Source organism: Acanthopagrus latus, chromosome 8 (assembly GCF_904848185.1).
Source record: "Acanthopagrus latus isolate v.2019 chromosome 8, fAcaLat1.1, whole genome shotgun sequence".
Taxonomy (NCBI): Eukaryota; Metazoa; Chordata; class Actinopteri; order Spariformes; family Sparidae; genus Acanthopagrus; species Acanthopagrus latus.
In genome coordinates, this window is record NC_051046.1 from 11,489,921 (window position 1) to 11,507,177 (window position 17,257).

Below are 17,257 nucleotides of genomic sequence, written 5' to 3' on the forward strand. Positions count from 1 at the left end.
TACAGAAATCACTTAAGTAGTAGCAGCAGCAGTACTAGATACAGTCAAAGAACAACCTAACTTCAAAAAATGAGCAAGCATGGATTATAAGTTAGCTAGCTAACATCAGTCAACATGATTTATTTTCACTCTGCTTTCAATGGCCACCCAAAGATCGGCTCTTTTTAAGACAGTAGTGTCACTACCTCTGAAACAGCTATTTGTAGTTGGTTAACATTAGCTAGTTATGTTATCACTTGTGATGGTTGAGCACTAACTTGGATAGCACTACTACCAAATGTATTCAGTCCTGAGACCTCAGTGCAGTGATTTACATAACACAGTAAACCAGAAATGAGACACAGAATACATTCTGTGTAGACTACAATGGGACTGCATGTCTGAGACGTTATTACACACAGCACATGGTGCCTGTAAGCTCCTACTGCTAATTTTCATACTCACACACTTAAATCACGTGTGAATATGCTTATAAAATGTCAATCTGGTCTTTTAGATGCCAAATCAACATTTTTAGAATAGACAGACTAAAAAAAACATTTTATCTTCAAAACATCGACTTTTCTCTTCTAAGAAACTATCAAACATATATGAAACATAAAAGTCAGACAGCTCCACTTGTGATCATAGAACCTGAGTCACAGCACATAACCTTTGTTCAAACAGAGCTTCCACAGTGACACAAATGAAGAAAACATTCAGAGACTTATTGTGGGAAGGTGATTGTGAGCTGCTAAATTTGAGAGTAATAAGAAGAGTTCATAATTTTGACTCTAATCTATTTTTACATCCATGAAGACTCGTGTCCAATCACAGCAGCTGAGAGGCGACACTGAGGTGTTGGTTCAGAAAGTTGAAGTTCAGATGCAGAACTTCTCATTTCAACATCACAACAGAGTTCTCATAGTCCATCTCTTCAGGGACGGCAGAGCCTTCAGCTTTCTTTTAGATGAATTTGCGTGAAAATGTCCTTAAGGCCCCCAACCATTTGTCGGCAGTTATCACCTTCTTTTTTTTTCCACTGAGAAAAGATACCGAGGAAATGACCTCGCTGTCCTCAATGGTAGTTACGGCCCTGCCAGTATCCACCGAGTGGGCGTAAGAGCCCTTCTCAGAATTAGTCAAGAAAATCTAATGTTTCAGTAATGGTTTAACCCTGCCAAAAATGAACTTAACACAATATTCTTTTTTTTTTACTTCATGGTATTAATGATAATAATGATAATGATAATGATAGTTAAACTTTACCAGTCATTGGGTGACGCAGCTCTGAAAGGCCTGCACTATTTCACAGTGGAAAAACATATTTTCTGCAGTCTTAATATGTTTCTCACAGAATTTATAGGTGTTATTTTTTAAATCACACCTCATAAGCATGAATGCATTGGAAGGATCTGTGTCAGTAGATAAGACAAATATGTGCAATAAGCTTAAAACCCACCACAGGAGGTTGTTATTTTATACAGTACATGCTGCAACAAAGGCACTGTTTGTATGGTGTCATACACAGAACCTGACTCTGTGTACATTTATAAATTTCACAAGGGCTGTACTAGACTACAATGTTGAGGCACTTGAGTATTTCCATTTTGCACTACTTCATATGTACGTCACTGCATTTTGAAAAGAAATCATTTTTCATTTGTTTTCAAACAAGAAAAGAATGCTATAAAAGAAATGTTTCACTTGGTTTCAAATGTGAAAAGAAAATTCTCCTCAAAACTTTTCTCATTCCTTTTACCTTTCAATATAATTGAAATTATATTTTTTGCCTGCGAATAATCATTAGCATGATTTGAACTTTTAGAAAAAGATTATTGACGATCTTATTAAAAAAACAAACTGATTCTGTTAGTTTGAAAATGCTGAATATTTGCATAAAGTATAGTAATTTGTGTAAATATATGTCTAATTGTACTTTTACTGGTACTTTCAATACTGTAGCACTTTTATTGCCAGAAAATTACTTTTGATACTTTTGCACTCCCTCTCAGACACTTAAAGACTTTTACTCAAATAGGCTACTATTCATATGGGTGACTTTTCCTTCTACCTAAGTATCATTTTAGCATAATATCTTTACTTTTACTCAAGTATGACTTTTTGATTCTTTTTACGACACGACAATACAGCAGTATGTACATCCAGCAGAAAGGTGGTATTTCCAAAATGACAGGTGTAGTAACGCAGCTCCACCACACGGCGGCGGTAGCACCAGTGAGTCGTCTGCACAGCTGAACGACGAAAAAAAAGTTTATTTACTTCCGGTGAGGAGTTCGGCTGTTCCTGAATGATAAAATTAGAGGAAATAAAGGTAACAACGCTTGTTTACTTGTTCTGTTTAAGACGTTACGACTTCCTCTTTCTTGTTTACACTTTTAGTTAAACTCTGCTTCCACGATATTGCGGTTGAATTGTCAGTCACGGTAACGTTAGCTAGCTAACTAGCTGCTGTGGGCGCTAACGCTAGCCGATCACAACCGCAGTTAACGGGACAGACAACATGGCTTGAGTTAGCGTAGCATAGCCAGTGTCAGTGTAAACTCTGAATTATTTTTATTTGTTTATTTTATTTTATTTTGATTCTGTCACAGAAAACGTCGCAGGTGTTGAATTATATTGTATTTTTCTGATAGGTGTGTTGTATTTTAGCTATTCTAGTTGAAATCATGTTTATTGGGGATGATTATATTAGAAAGTGCTTTTCCTTGTGAGTACAGTGTAACAGCAGCATTACGAGAGTATCCAAATTGATAACAATACGGAATCAGCGCCAAAGCTCGAGGGAAAGTTCACCTTATATTAGTTTATTTTGAATTAGTACAAATTAGTACGTCTGCAAGGTTAATAACAAGAAATTGCAGAGCGAAAATCGATTGCATAAATTGACCATAAATGACCACTGATGTGTATTTTTCAACTGTGAAGCTGTCCTGTCATAATGTCCTCATGGTCAAAATCAGCAGTCATCATTTGTTTTTATTATTTATTTATTTAACAACATATTGGCAGATAGATTATCAGATTTTATACATACTAATTTTATACATACTAATATATACATAATATCAACATCGGCTGTAATCGACTTCTCTAGATAAGCTACAACAACATCTGAGCATTATAACCTTAATAAATTCAGGGGTTTGTTGTGCTTCATTTGTAATTGACTGCATTAGTTTCACTGAGATGTGTCTTACAAACTAAAAATTGTGTGTAATGGATGCTGTGCTGTTTGATGATTTTTTTTTCAGGCAAGCAGCAAAGATGGAGTCCAGTGAGGAGGGGGGCCTCAGTGTCGGAGGCTCTGTGGGAGAGGAGAACTACTTCCTAGGATATACCTTCACCGACCGCTCCCACTCCAGCCGGGTGGTGAAGAGCATCATGGACCTGTGTCTGGAGGATGGCTTGTTTGCTGACGTCACTGTCACTGTGGACAGCAAAGAGTTTCACCTGCACCGCCTGGTGCTCTCGGCACAGAGCAGTTTCTTCCGCTCCATGTTCACCTCCAACCTTAAAGAGTCGCACAACCGCGCCATCGAACTGAAGGATGTGAGCGCCACCGTCTTTCAGCTGCTGATCGACTACATCTATCACGGCACAATTAAACTGAGGGTGGAGGAGCTGCAGGACACCTATGAGATGGCAGATATGTATCAGCTGACTGCGCTGTTTGAGGAGTGCTCTCGCTTCCTCTCACGGACAGTCGAGGTCAAGAACTGCCTGCAGGTGATTCACTGTTTCTCACAAAACAGTCTTTGCTACATGTTTGTACTTGTGTAGTATCAATTTCACGATTGTCTGTTTTTGCCCAGGTGATGTGGCTTGCAGACAGACACAGTGACCAGGAGTTGTATACTGCGGCCAAGCATTGTGCTAAAATCCATCTGGCTCAGTTGCATCAGACTGAAGAGTTTCTGAATCTGCCTCTCTGTCTTCTCTTGGACATCATCAAAGGTATTGACTGTCGCTTTCCTATCACTATGTGCCAACCCAACCCAAAACTAAAACATGAATGATGTTCACTGTGACACTGCTACACGTTTCCAGCTGAGTTTAGTGTTTTTGTACGTTTGAAATCCAGTCTTTACTGGAATGACTGATAACTAGCTGTGGTTGTGTTCTGTACAAATCAAACAAATTCTGTGTTTTTTGTGGTTGAAAAAGATGTCATTAAAAACATGCAAAAACAGCTACAGTCCTGTGATGTTGATAACAGCTGAATGGTTGAGGCATTTATCAATTTTTTAACCCATTTTATCAATGTGACTCACTGTGTTTGTCTGTGTTCAGATGGCGTTCCGAGCTCACAGAATCCAACAGTGGCTATCGAGTCATGGATAAACCACAACAAGGTGGAGAGAGAGGAGTTTTCTTGTATCCTCCAAGAAAACCTCAAGGTAACATTATTAAGTGTAACACTGAGACATATTGAAGAGAACGCTCAATTTTTTTGTCTGTTGTAATAATTTGTATCTCAGGTGTTTGGTTTATCTGTATTTTGTGTATCCACAGGAAATTGGTGAGAACGTCCACATTTACCTGATTGGTAAAGAGGAAGCGCGGACGCACTCTTTGGCCGTGTCGCTTCACTGTGACGAGGACGATGCGATCAGCGTGAGCGGTCAGAACAGTCTGTGTCATCAGATCACTGCAGCCTGTAAACATGGAGGTGACCTGTATGTAGTTGGGGGGTCCATCCCACGACGCATGTGGAAGTGCAACATGCACACCATGGACTGGGAGCGTTGCGCTCCACTGCCCAGAGACCGCCTCCATCATACAATGGTCTCTGTTGCTACTGAGGACGCTATCTACTCACTAGGAGGCAAGACGCTGCAGGACACACTTTCTAATGCCGTCATCTACTACACAGTGAAGGACAACATGTGGACAGAGACCAGCCAACTGGACACGGCAGTGTCCGGAGCTGCTGGTGTCAATCTGGGAGGCACCATTTACCTGCTCGGAGGGGAGGAGAATGACATGGATTTTTTTACCAAGCCATCTCGACTGATTCAGTGCTTTGACACCACCTCCCAGAAGTGCCAGATCAAGCCTTACATGCTGCCGTTCGCCGGCTGCATGCACGCCGCTGTCCACATGGACGTGATCTTCATCGTAGCAGAGGGAGACTCGCTGGTGTGCTACAACCCTCTGCTGGAGAGCTTCACTCGCCTTCGCTTCCCGGAGGTGTGGAGCTGCGTTCCATCGCTCTGGAAGGTGGCCAGCTGTAATGGCTGCATATACGTCTTCAGGGACAAATGTAAGAAAGGTGACGCAAACACATTAAAGTTTAACCCGGCCACGTCTGTCGTCTCCGTTATCAGAGGTATAAAAATCCTCCTCACAAACTGGCAGTTTGTTTTGGCCTGAAACGTCCTCTGGATGTTCACGTTCTCACCGCAGACAATCAGGGAATACCGGTGGATAACTTACCATGACTCCGCTGTTGAGACATCCTGAGAGGACCTCTAAATGTATTTACTCATCTGGTTTCTGTGTCACTCATTCCATTCTGACAATGACATTCTGATATTCTGTACAAACAGTTACTGTGTGTGTGTGTCTCATTGTTAGCGGAGAGGTCAAACAATTTGTGATGATGCTGTAACCAGTGTTGAACTAATCGACATTGTTTTCCTGTGCACTGCTGGTTTATTGACACGCATGAACAACCTAAACTGAACAAAAGACGTCCTTCAGTATATTGTACGTGAATCAGTGTATCATGATGTTGTAGGTTAAATGTCCTCTGATGTCAGATTTTAAGTGCATAAACATGATGACGGACAATATTTTCTAACTTTTTCACAGTTTCTTGTCTTGAGATTGTATTTCTTGATGTACAATGTTTAAGTTAAACTGTTGACAGAAACGCTGAATGTATCGCTGTAGCTTCATGTTTTTTCCTGTGAGTCTTTATTACGTTCATTACCGGGGAGGATTAAGAATCTTTAGTTCTTGAAATTACGCAGTCACACATTTTAAAAAGTTCTGCACTTGCTCAACAAAACAGCAACTCCCAGCAGTATTTATCTTTGGTCGTGCATCTTGTGAATGGCGAGGTGATAAAGGTGCCTGTTTTGTCCTTGGGGGGGGTTGAAGGAGAGAAAGCTACTACAGAGAGGCCAGAACTTTGATCCCATTGATGTGCTGCAGGAGGCTGTGCAGCTGAAACCCAAACCCAGTAACATGTCAGACTTTGTGAACTATTCTAAGCATCAGTTGCTGACGCCAAGATGAAGGGTGGGGGTTTCTGGGGGCACATATGCGCCTCCATAAGAACTCCCAATAGGAATTGACGGCCACCACTAGCCTCATCTGACATGCAAGTCCCTTAATGTTGGGCAATAAAGCTGTTTATAGCCCCTGTATCACAGTTCACACCCCCGCATGATGTGGGAGTCTGCTGGGATCCATTTGTGGATGTGTTTTTTAACGCTCCAGAGGGTTGTGATGTAAAAATGTTGCCGTCCAGTGTACCAGCGTGTGAGGCTTGGTGTGAAGGTAGATTGCTAGGAGCTGTAGTGACCTTGGGACTGCTTACTGAGGGCAGGACAGAATTCCTGAAGGGACACATGGTCTAGAGTGACAAGGCCATCTGCTGTAGCGCCAGCAGTAGGAGGAAGGTGGAGGGGGTCGGTGCTGAGAATTCCTCTCACTGGGGTGTGGAGGGAGTAGATATTCTGGGATATCGCCACTAGCACTCTGGTGGGAAACGTGTTTCTTTGGCATTTTTCAAGCGGAAATCTTGGGGAGGATTTTTTGAACGGGGGATCATCACACGGTTAAATGGGGAAGGTATTTTCCCAGCTCTCTCTGGTGATAATGGTCTTGCTCTGTTGCCGCTTTACTTCGGTGGATCTGGTTTCCTCTACGTCTCAGCACAGCCGGAGCTGAGAGAGCGGGATCCTGTAGGCCCTCTGGCTCCGACCCTCTCAGGAGGATCATCTTCAAGGGATCTTCTTTGGAGTTGTACTGTGCATGGCAAGGATCTACTTTCTTGCTGCCTCACTGAAATTGCATGGCCTAAACGAATGAATATTTTTATGAGGCGCCTTGCACCAGAGATGGGCCAGGACCAAACCAAGCAGCAGATAGAAAAGGGCCTGAGGTTGTATCAGTCCAACCAGACAGACAAAGCCCTGCATGTGTGGACAAAAGTGCTGGAGAAGACCTCAGATCCTGGGGGGAAGTTTCGGGTGTTGGGGTGCCTGATTACAGCTCACTCAGAAATGGGAAAATATAAAGATATGCTCAAGGTAAGAACAGTCAGCAAATTTTAAAAGGTTTGATTTGTATGAAATATGATAGCTGTGTTGTCATTTGGATTTTAAATAATTCACACTAAGACATTTCTCACATTTTTAAGGCCGATCATATGTTGTTATGCAACCAGCTGTACTGTGTGTGTGTGTATGTGTGTGTGTTTGAGAGAGAGAGAAGTTGAATGCCACTGTATTGCCACTCAATTTTATATGTCATCATGTCTGCTACAGTTCATGCTGCAGCAGCATTTTGGCAGTGATTGTTGAACGCGAGGGGGTCAAAAGTCGCCTCATTGGTTCCATTTACAGTGATCTTGAGAAGCATGGGTTAATTTGTGGCTTCCATGCGATGCAGAGTAAATAAGTGCCCTGCAACCCGAGTATCAGTGTGGGGTGTCTTGTTGACATAATTATCTTTACTCAAGCGGCACCCACACTCTTCCACACAGCTTTAACGAGGACTTCATAAAGCAGAGGCCTTAGGTCTTTTATTTATTCTTTTATCCAGCCTCTACCTGAATTCAACTTTCCTGCGAGTTGTCCCTCACCTTACCTTCCCTTTGCAGTACGCTCTTGATCAAATCGACACGGCCAGAGAGATGGAGGACCCCGACTACCTGACGGAGGGATACCTGAACTTGGCGCGCAGCAACGAGAAGCTGTGCGACTTCCAGAAGACGGTGTCCTACTGCAAGACCTGCTTAAACATGCAGGGCACCACGGTCAGCCTGCAGCTCAACGGCCAGGTGTGCCTGAGCATGGGCAACGCCTTCCTGGGCCTCAGCGTCTTCCAGAAAGCTTTGGAGAGCTACGAGAAGGCCCTGCGCTACGCACACAACAACGACGACAAGATGCTGGAGTGCAGAGTGTGCTGCAGTCTGGGAAACATCTATGTGCAGCTGAAGGTACTTCTGCACGGCAAATTCTACATCTTAGCCTGTGCTCAGGATGGCCTTTTTAATTGATTTATTTTTTATAGTGATTTATACATGAGATTTCTGAGACAATGAGTCAGAGCTGTAAAAGATCTAAAATGCTTTGACGGACCTGTTAGGTAAAACATTAAATGGGTTGTTAAAGTGTCTGTTTTGCACAATTAATAATACTGATGCCAGAGTATGACAAGACTGCAGGGCATCCACACCAACATCATCAATGGTTAGCTTGTGTAGTGCTGGTCATTGTAAAACAGAGGGCGGAGTGAGTCGGCTGGCTGGCGAGGGGCTTATGTAGTACCCTTGACATCAGAGATTTGTAAGAGTAATCCCTCGGCTTCCAGGGGAGGATTGGTTTCAATGGGATTGTGGTGAGGTAGCGTTTGAGGAATGCACTCATAGGTCCCGTCATTTTATGAAGAAAACATATAATGAGCCTGATTCAAAGATAAAATTCTCTGTCACTGGAAGGGAAACACCAACCAAGAGGTCTGTGTCAGTAGTATCTAAATTGGACGTCCGACTTTGCTGCCATTTGTGGCCAATAGTTGGACATCAGAGGTCTTACTCATCAATAACCTCTGCCAACAGGACTATGAGAAAGCCCTGTTCTTCCCCTGCAAAGCAGCTGAGCTCGTCAATGACTATGGCAAAGGTTGGAGCCTCAAGTATCGAGCCATGAGCCAGTACCACATGTCTGTCGCCTACAGGAAACTGGAGCGCCTGCCAGACGCCATGGAATGCTGTGAGGTATTGTTTTATATAACCAACACACAAGAGATGCATCCCACAAAGACAAACTCACATAAGTCTGCGGAGAATGTCACACTTTTTGTTTCCTCTCAGCGTCCCCCGACGCCTTTGACTGTTCCGGTGTCCGAGCTGCCGATACAGTAGATGTTTCTCTTTCTGGACAGGTGCAGGCGCCAGTTGTTGTGTTGCACCAGGCCTTAGACCTCGACAAAAATATGCTCACCGAGGTTTAAAGTGTTAATGAAGTGGGTGGCTTTAGTCTTCACTGTGTTCTAATAATGTACCGAGGGTGAAAAATATCTTGATGTCATTGCCTTGGAGTGTAAAAGGTATAGTAACAAGACAGCAGGATGCATTTCAGATTTATTACATTTGCCAAACGCATTTAGCCAAACAATTTACACATCCCCTCATATTTAGAATACCAGAGCACGAGAGGAGTCCAAAAGGTGGAACAACAGCGTGTCACGTTCTCTGGCCCTCAGTCGGGTTTATGTGAAAATACAATGCTGAATGAAATATGTTCCTCAGAGTGAAAGTAGTAGAAAGTAGTTAAATACAGCTTAACTGAAAGCAACCTTTCCTTTAGTTGCATCCATGTTGACACTTAATTTAGGATGCATATTATGTTTTATGGGTGTTTCTCTCTCCAACGAACTGGAAAGAAATTATACAAAATGATCTCCCATAATTCATTTTCAGCAGAGCTTTGGCAACGCAGGCGAGGAGGTCAGAAAAACTCTCCTCTCTAAAAATCTCTGTCTCGCTCTTCAACAGGAATCGATGAAGATTGCTCTGCAGCATGGCGACCGTCCTCTGCAGGCTCTGTGCCTACTAAACTTTGCAGACATACACCGCTGCAGGCGTGACGTTGATGTAAGGAGCCTCCGTTTGTGCACGCTTGTTGGGTTTCATTAGTTCATATATTTCCGTGCTTTCTCACTAAAACGTTCTGTCGGGGATATTTTTCGTATACTCAGCTTTACTTTGGTGTTTCTCTACGTCTATCTAGAAAGCATTCCCTCGCTACGAGTCTGCGCTGGCCATCATGACTGAGATCGGAAACCGTCTTGGACAAACGCACGTCTATGTGGGAGTGGCAAAGAGTTGGCTTGTGCAGAAAGAATTTGACAAGGTATCTATAATTAAATATACACTGAGCTTGAAAGACGGAATTCTTTCACCTGGTAACTGTGACACCCCCCCACTCCTCATTCTTTATTTTACAGGCTCTTGATTCCCTGCAGCGAGCACAGGAATTGGCTGATGGAATTGGAAACAAGGTAACTGATGTTCGCACAGGACACAAGACAAAACACACGAGTAGAGCTGTAGAGGAGAGTCCTTTAATCAATAAGCCACTGGACAGGAAATGAATTAGAAATTATTTGAATAATAAAGGATCCTACGGGCTAGTATATTACACACAGACACAGTCCACGTGTGATGCTGACGGTCTTCCTCTGCTATCTGTCTGAAGCTATGTACGCTGAAGGTCCACTGCCTGAGCGAAGGGATTTATCGCAGCCGGGGGCAGCAGGAGGAGCTCAGAGAGCAGGTGGTGAAGTTCCTGCAGTGTGTCGAGGAGCTGGAGCTCTACTGCGGCATGTGTGGAGAGTCCATCGGGGACAGGGACCAAAAACTGCAGGCCTTACCCTGTTCCCACATCTTCCATCTCAAGTGGGTATTCTAGCACAGTGTGCTGTCTCCTTTCATTGTTTCTGAAGCATTTGAGTTGAGACAACACAAATTTTTAGGCGTAATTTTGATTTTGATGTTCTTCGCCCATAACTTTGCATGTAAAAGAAATGCGGTAGACTTGTTTCTGATATGTTTTAAAAAGAAATCCAGTCAACGATGTTCTTTAACATTCTTAATTTTCAGCATATATAAAGCCGTTGACACTCTGCTGTTTCATCCTTTCAGGTGTCTGCAGACAAATGGGACAAAGGGTTGTCCTAAATGTTTCAAGTCCTCCATGAAGCCTGGATTCGTGTGATTGTGAGACTGTGTTTGTGCGTTGGATCTGCAGACACAGGGCGAAGCCTCGCAGGCTCCTGACTGATCTGAGAGCAGCAGGCAGCCTCAGGATGTGGCTGAAGATGTTTGAGGAGTAATAATCCACTGCTCCGTGCACAGGATGCTGAACTGAACCGAGAGTGTCGCAGAGTTCGTCTCTGAGGACACAATCAAGGCGTCCACCTTTTTGAAAGACATACGTCTCTCATCAGAGTGAGGAGGTGTAACTGAGACTGTTACATCTCCATATAAGCTGAAGAAGAAAGAACCTACACTGTCTCTGACGACTGGCCGTTTGTTGCAGAAGTTAAATCAAGAGGAACATGGACCGTTCGCAGAGCATTTCTAACTTGTATTTGCTATTTAATGCATTAGAATTGTTTATTAAAGTCAGTGATGACTCTTTAATTTTAGTCACAGGGATTGTTGTATTTACCTTTTACGCAACATACTCAACTGTTTTCAGATTTATTTTTTATCACAACACAGAGCCATTTCTGAATTTACCTGATTTCATACATGATATATTTATTATTGTATTCATGTACATACTATTCTCATGTTAATTTGTTTTGAAAGTTTGAGGTGTTTTGTAAAACCTAAAAAAAAAAGAAAAAAAAAGGAAAAACTAAAATCTCTTAACCATTCAGAAACTAGTATGTCTTTACAAAACAGGTTCATGCAGCTGTTTTTTTCTCCTTATTCAGCGAGATTAAGGAGCAGGATCAACACACATTGTGTTCATAGAAATTCCTTTTCTGTCCATTTCTGGAAATGTTTAACTCTTAAGTGTGACATCAACATGATTTTGTTGAGAAGGACACCTATTGGGAAAGGGTCTTCTTTGACCAATCACACTCATCAAATGATTATTTAGAGGAGTTACATACAGTTTGTGTTAATGTAGTGTTTTCGTATTTGTAGTTGTATGTAAATATTAATTAATGGTAAAATCTCGATAGTCAGATTGAGATGATTTACTTGCTGAGGCATTGTAAACCTGAGCACATCATTTATTGTTGCATGTTTTACTCACAATGCAAAGCAAAACAATTGGATTACATCAGATTATGTATCCATGAAACTGTGTATTTACTTATTTCAGTATTGTTAATTATAGTATTTCTTAATATACAGTTGCTGTTGTCGTTCATATCCCTTTATATATTAGTTGAACTTACTTTAGACATTTTGTGGTTCAGTTAAAATAAACTTCACTAATTTTACACGTGTGGAAATAACCACTGCATGTGAAAAAAAAAAAATAGTTTAAAGCTCTTTGTGGCTCCAGGGGGAGCTGCATTGTAAATCACCTCGACTGATGTCACTCAGTAGTTACACTGAATTGTGGGTAATGTAGGCACCTGGCTTTGAGCAACACTGCTGGACACATGATGGACAGTTTAAAGGCGAATGATAAAAATCGTTGCAGCAGAATGACACATCGCCATTTTTAATTCCACGTACTCGTCTTTATTTTCAGAGCTTGTCACCTACATTACCCACAATGCAACCTAGAGCGTTTGCATGACATCACTGATAGGAATTTATCAGATTACATGCAGCTTCCTCTAGACCCACAAAAGGCTTTTAGCTACTTTAATGTGTAGAATTGGTGCCGCCATTTAAGCCCTTTTCAAACTCTTATAATCAATCATCACACTTGACGAATAGTGTAGCTTTAAAATATAAAGTATTTAGATTCTCTCTCTGTTCAACATGTAAGTAAGTTGACCCAACTAACCCAATTAACTTTTACTGCACAAGCACTTATGTTTCTTTCATTTTGACCTCACTCCTGAACAGCACCTGTCTGAGGTCTCTGCATCTGAAATAATGCTGATTCTCTGTCTGTTTACGTGTAGTACGATCGATGTAATGCAAAGATATTATCGACACTTTTTACTCTTGGTTCTGGGGTATAAATACGATTTTACTGACAGCACAGCCACTCATTTTTAATGGTTTAAACTACCTCTGTTTTTGCCTCTAAGTTTTGCCTTCCTCAGAGGATTAATGCAGTAATAACAAAACATTTAAATACTTGTAGAATTGTTATGTTTTTCTAGACATCGTGTTGATATTACCGTGATTTTATTGATTTAGAGTCTGACTAAAATGCATTGTTAATATATTTATGCATTGAGTCAAACCATGGTACTGTCTCGCATATGGAAACATGGAAAATGGAAAATAAAGTGCGTTGAAAATGAATTTAAGTGCGGCCTGTTTTTTTTTGTTTGTTTGTTTTTTTTTTGTTTTTAACATACAGGACTCCAATCTGCAACTATTTTGGTGACTCAGCATTGCCACAGGTTGCAGTGGTGCGCCTAAAGGTCAGCAGGTCTGATGTGAAATATTTTTTTAAAAACATGGGTGTGTAAACAATATTAAATTCATTCATTTCTGTCTCCAGTTTTGACACTGCAAGTGAATATCACTCTGCTTCCATCACTTAACAATAAGAGGTGTTGCATTAAGTACATAGAACACGTGATAAGTAGTGAACCAGTCATACTTGTTTGCCAGCACTGACAGTAGTTTCAGCCATGCTTTCAAGGTTGCACCGCCTAAAGTCGTCACACCTGAAGAGCAGGAAGGGAAGACTTACGGTAACATCAGATGACAGGAGGCACTTCAAACCTGATGGCTGCAACGGGCTCGCTCTCTGAGGAGGACTTACTCTGTCCTCAATGCTCGGACATTTATACCTTGCCTGTTCTTCTCAGATGTGGCCACAATATCTGCAGAGTTTGTTTACAGGCTTTCTGGGAATGGAAAGGATGTCGAGAATGTCCTGTGTGTCGCACCGTGGCCGTCTCTGGGAGGCCTCCTATCAACTTGGCTCTAAAGATAGCTGCCGACAGATTTCAGGGGCGAAAGACCAACAAGAATGAAGAGGACTGTCGTCTTCACAATGAGGAGCTGAGGATGTTTTGTCAGAATGACGAAGAGCCCATCTGTCTCGCCTGCCGGACATCAAATCAGCACAGAGTTCATGAGTGCTGCCCGCTGGGGGAGGCGACCCAACAGAAGAAGGTAGAGTAAAAATAGAAACTTGGAAATAACAAGGGGATTTACAGTACATACACTCCAACACACAAAAGGCGGAATTCAGTAAGTTATCTGTGAGAGCAAAGATCTGTTGTTTTCCACCGTGGGTGTAGTTTTTTTTAGGCAAAGAGGGAGATTCATATGTCAAATGTTTTCTTTGTATATTAGAAATATCAAGATATTGTCCAAGGAGACATCTTCATTTAAACCTAAAAAAATGGAGTTTACAAAAATATTCAACAGAAAAGCAGAAAATAGACAATCTAGAGAGTTGTTCTGAGCACAAAGGAACTTTTTCAGCCCCAAACTCCAACTCATGATTCTTCTATGAATGTTTTTAGAAAGAAATTACGGCCATGCTGGAGTCCTTGAGGAAAAAGCTCAGAATACTGAACAAGACAAAGGAGCAATGGGAGGAGACAAAGACCTATATTGAGGTAAAAGTTACCACGGTCATCCTGTCATCATCCATGCGATGTCCTCTTCTCACACATTTATCAACTGGTTTAGTCACTTTCCAGAAAGTGTCATGCTCACAGGTGCACGCAAACACAACCCCTGTTTACTGCTGAGAATAACCGGCTTCCTCAACATTACAGAACCAAGCTCGTCAGAGTGAGCAAGCGATCAAGGAGGAGTTTGAGAAGCTTCACATGTTTCTGTTCGAGGAGGAGGACATGAGACTGAAGGTGCTCAAACGGGAAGAGGAAGTCAAGAACCAGGTGATGTCCGAGAAGCTAATAACCCTCCAGGAGCAGATCAAAACTATGTCTTCCACCATCAGTGATATTGAGACAGCTCTCACAGCGAAGGATTTACCGTTTTTAAAGGTACATTTACGGCATTTATCTACACAACACAGCATTATAGAAATCTCTCTCAACCTTGATAAAAGTAACACCTGCACTGACCCCAAAGCACTCATTTATTTAAGTGGACACGATTTTAATACTGTGGTGTTGTTGTTGTGTGTGCTGTTTTTGTTTATTGTCTGATGGTTATCATCCTGTGCAAAGGAATTTCCCCTTGATATGATAAAATCGCAGTCTAAGTCAACAGGCAGGCAGACACTGCCATCCTAGCTATGCTGCTAGCATGGGTAAGTCACAGTGGTGCTCAGTAGAGTGCATACCTCTGCCAAGGCCCAATAGTCTCCTTTGAATACCAGCCACCAAAATACATCTGATTTCTTTTCAAGAGCCATGAATTGTTCTTTGAGATAAAAAATCTTGCAATGTTGTAAAAAGTGAGAAATATGCCTGGAACCGTCCCTTTATCTGGATCCAAAAGTTAACAAGGTCTGTTCTTGGCTAAGACCCATCCTCCATAAAAGTTTTGTGGAAATCTGTTCAGTAGTTTTTGTGTAATCCTGCTGACAAACCAGCCAACAGACAACCAGTAGACGCAGGTGGGAGGGTTTGATGGTGTATACAACAGGATGGCCACTGTTAAACATTTTGACTTGACAAAACATCCGACTGGTATCGAAATTTTGTCCATTTGAATCATGTGTGTTTTGGAGTTGTTGTGCCAGCATTATGCTTTCTCCAGTAGCCGTATACCTACATGTGGTCTGCATGTTCCCATTTTGTTGATAAGATGCCTTTCTTCACTTTCATTTTTATGACTTCAGGACTACAAGCAGACAAAGAAAAGGTATGTAAATCTCCTCATCTGCTCCAATTAGTATAAACTGCCTCTGCATGGCAAAGTCGTAACCATTATAACATGTTTCAGGGCCAGATGCAACACTCAACAGCCTGAGTGTATCAGAGACATCCTGATTAACACTGCAAAGCATTTGGGATCACTCAAGTATAGAGTTTGGCTGAAGATGGCCAACATTGTCAAATATGGTGGGTAGAAAGACAATGGCTAAAGTTAAAGTTTACTGTGAACGGGTTTCAGTGGACTAAACGTTGTTTACACTTTCAGTTCCCATCACTCTGGATCCAAACACGGCCCAGTCCAACTTAAAGTTATCTGAAGAGCTGACCTGTGTACAATACAGCAATAAGCAGCCCCTGCCCGACAACCCTGAGCGCTGCACCAGCCGTGTGTGTGTCCTGGGAGCCACCGGCTTCACATCTGGGAAGCACAGCTGGACGGTAGAGGTGGGCCAGGGCAAAGACTGGCACATCGGAGTGGTCAGAGAGTCCATCCAAAGGAAGAGCACTGTCTTCTTCAACCCCACTGAGGGTTTCTGGGTGATCGGCCTTTGCAAGGGAGACTCATTCTGGGCTGAGACCTCCCCTCGCACCAAGCTGGCACTGAAGCACAAGCCTGGAAAGATTACTGTCAAACTGGACTATGACAAGGGAAAAGTGGTTTTCATTAACGCTGCTGACTCGACTACGATACACACATTCATTGACAGATTTAAAGAGAGGGTTTTCCCGTACTTCTCCCCTGGGTTGTGTGAAGACGGGAAAACCTCCTGCCCACTGACCATCTGTCCTCAGACAATAACAGTGGATGTAGAGTAGACACACACCTCAGTACGAGTGTGTTATAGCTGCCACAGCTGATACAAATAAGGGACAAGTCGCAGTTTAAAAGGGGCAGTTCACCCCTGAATCTAATACACATACTTTTCCTCTTACCTGTAGTGCTATCTATCCATCTAGATTGCTTTGGTGTAAGTTGCAGCTGTAGAGATGTCTGCCTCCCCTCGAATATAACAGAAGTAGAGTCCTCTCAGCTTGTGGTGCTCAAAGCGCAAAGAAAATCCATTTAACCCTAACCCAAACAGCAATGTCTCTTTCCAGAAATCACGACCTGGCTACTCAAGATAACCCACAGACCATGTTGTGAACTGTTTCATGTAGGAATTATTTACTTTCTTCTTCATTGTATACCTGTACTGTAAGACTGCACAGAAGGAGGCATTCATCCACACATTGCCAAAATATGTAAGAACTGGTCTCCTGTCAAAATTAGAGGAGGCAACATATTAAGAGAGTAACTGTTTACTGCTGCTAACTGAAGCTGCAATTTACTAGTTAGCTCAGTTATCAGTACAGGCAGCGGTCCACACTGGGAGCTCTGCATCTCTATAGTTAATACTACCATGAACTTACACCAAAACAATCTAGATGGATAAATAGCACCATATATAATAGGAAAAACATCTATATTTGATTTTGGGGTGAACTGTCCCTTTAAAAACTGATGAATCTATGTAGCACTTATGAAACTAAGCAGCAACTTATATCCAATAAACTT

At 42.1% G+C, this 17,257-nt stretch overlaps 3 protein-coding genes across 5 annotated transcripts; all 3 read left to right on the forward strand.

The window, feature by feature from the left end:
• The first annotated feature begins 2,157 nt into the window (after positions 1-2,157).
• On the forward strand, positions 2,158-5,806 carry kbtbd4 (kelch repeat and BTB (POZ) domain containing 4). 3 transcript variants are annotated; one of them, XM_037106264.1, is made up of 5 exons: positions 2,158-2,314; positions 3,255-3,729; positions 3,816-3,957; positions 4,294-4,400; positions 4,516-5,806. In XM_037106264.1, exons 2-5 carry the CDS (start codon positions 3,268-3,270, stop codon positions 5,374-5,376), a joined length of 1,572 nt encoding a protein of 523 aa, XP_036962159.1. In that variant the 5' UTR covers positions 2,158-2,314; positions 3,255-3,267; the 3' UTR covers positions 5,377-5,806. The 3 variants fall into 3 exon arrangements, with proteins under 3 accessions (XP_036962159.1, XP_036962161.1, XP_036962160.1); XM_037106266.1 differs by lacking the exon at positions 2,158-2,314 and adding an exon at positions 2,367-2,606; XM_037106265.1 differs by lacking the exon at positions 2,158-2,314 and adding an exon at positions 2,612-2,636.
• A 224-nt stretch (positions 5,807-6,030) lies between these two features.
• rapsn (receptor-associated protein of the synapse, 43kD) lies at positions 6,031-12,110 on the forward strand. The gene is made up of 8 exons (XM_037106269.1): positions 6,031-7,265; positions 7,838-8,176; positions 8,798-8,956; positions 9,737-9,835; positions 9,972-10,094; positions 10,189-10,242; positions 10,440-10,639; positions 10,886-12,110. Exons 1-8 carry the CDS (start codon positions 7,041-7,043, stop codon positions 10,956-10,958), a joined length of 1,272 nt encoding a protein of 423 aa, XP_036962164.1. The 5' UTR covers positions 6,031-7,040; the 3' UTR covers positions 10,959-12,110.
• Positions 12,111-13,342: 1,232 nt separating this feature from the next.
• Positions 13,343-17,131, forward strand: LOC119023951 (zinc-binding protein A33-like). The gene is made up of 6 exons (XM_037106267.1): positions 13,343-14,017; positions 14,374-14,469; positions 14,632-14,862; positions 15,666-15,688; positions 15,770-15,888; positions 15,968-17,131. The coding sequence occupies exons 1-6, from the start codon at positions 13,601-13,603 to the stop codon at positions 16,516-16,518; spliced, it is 1,437 nt and encodes a 478-aa protein (XP_036962162.1). The 5' UTR covers positions 13,343-13,600; the 3' UTR covers positions 16,519-17,131.
• Positions 17,132-17,257: the final 126 nt, after the last annotated feature.

Bases quoted from the DNA above. Each gene is read 5' to 3' on its own strand.
- rapsn (XM_037106269.1), top strand. From the start codon at position 7,041: ATGAATATTTTTATGAGGCGCCTTGCACCAGAGATGGGCCAGGACCAA. The intron at 7,266-7,837 runs GTAAGAACAGTC...TTCCCTTTGCAG, and splicing joins AATATAAAGATATGCTCAAG to TACGCTCTTGATCAAATCGA. The intron at 9,836-9,971 runs GTAAGGAGCCTC...ACGTCTATCTAG, and splicing joins GCTGCAGGCGTGACGTTGAT to AAAGCATTCCCTCGCTACGA.
- LOC119023951 (XM_037106267.1), top strand. From the start codon at position 13,601: ATGACAGGAGGCACTTCAAACCTGATGGCTGCAACGGGCTCGCTCTCT. The intron at 14,018-14,373 runs GTAGAGTAAAAA...GAATGTTTTTAG, and splicing joins AGGCGACCCAACAGAAGAAG to AAAGAAATTACGGCCATGCT. The intron at 15,889-15,967 runs GTGGGTAGAAAG...TTACACTTTCAG, and splicing joins GGCCAACATTGTCAAATATG to TTCCCATCACTCTGGATCCA.
- kbtbd4 (XM_037106264.1), top strand. From the start codon at position 3,268: ATGGAGTCCAGTGAGGAGGGGGGCCTCAGTGTCGGAGGCTCTGTGGGA. The intron at 3,730-3,815 runs GTGATTCACTGT...GTTTTTGCCCAG, and splicing joins AGGTCAAGAACTGCCTGCAG to GTGATGTGGCTTGCAGACAG. The intron at 4,401-4,515 runs GTAACATTATTA...GTGTATCCACAG, and splicing joins TCCTCCAAGAAAACCTCAAG to GAAATTGGTGAGAACGTCCA.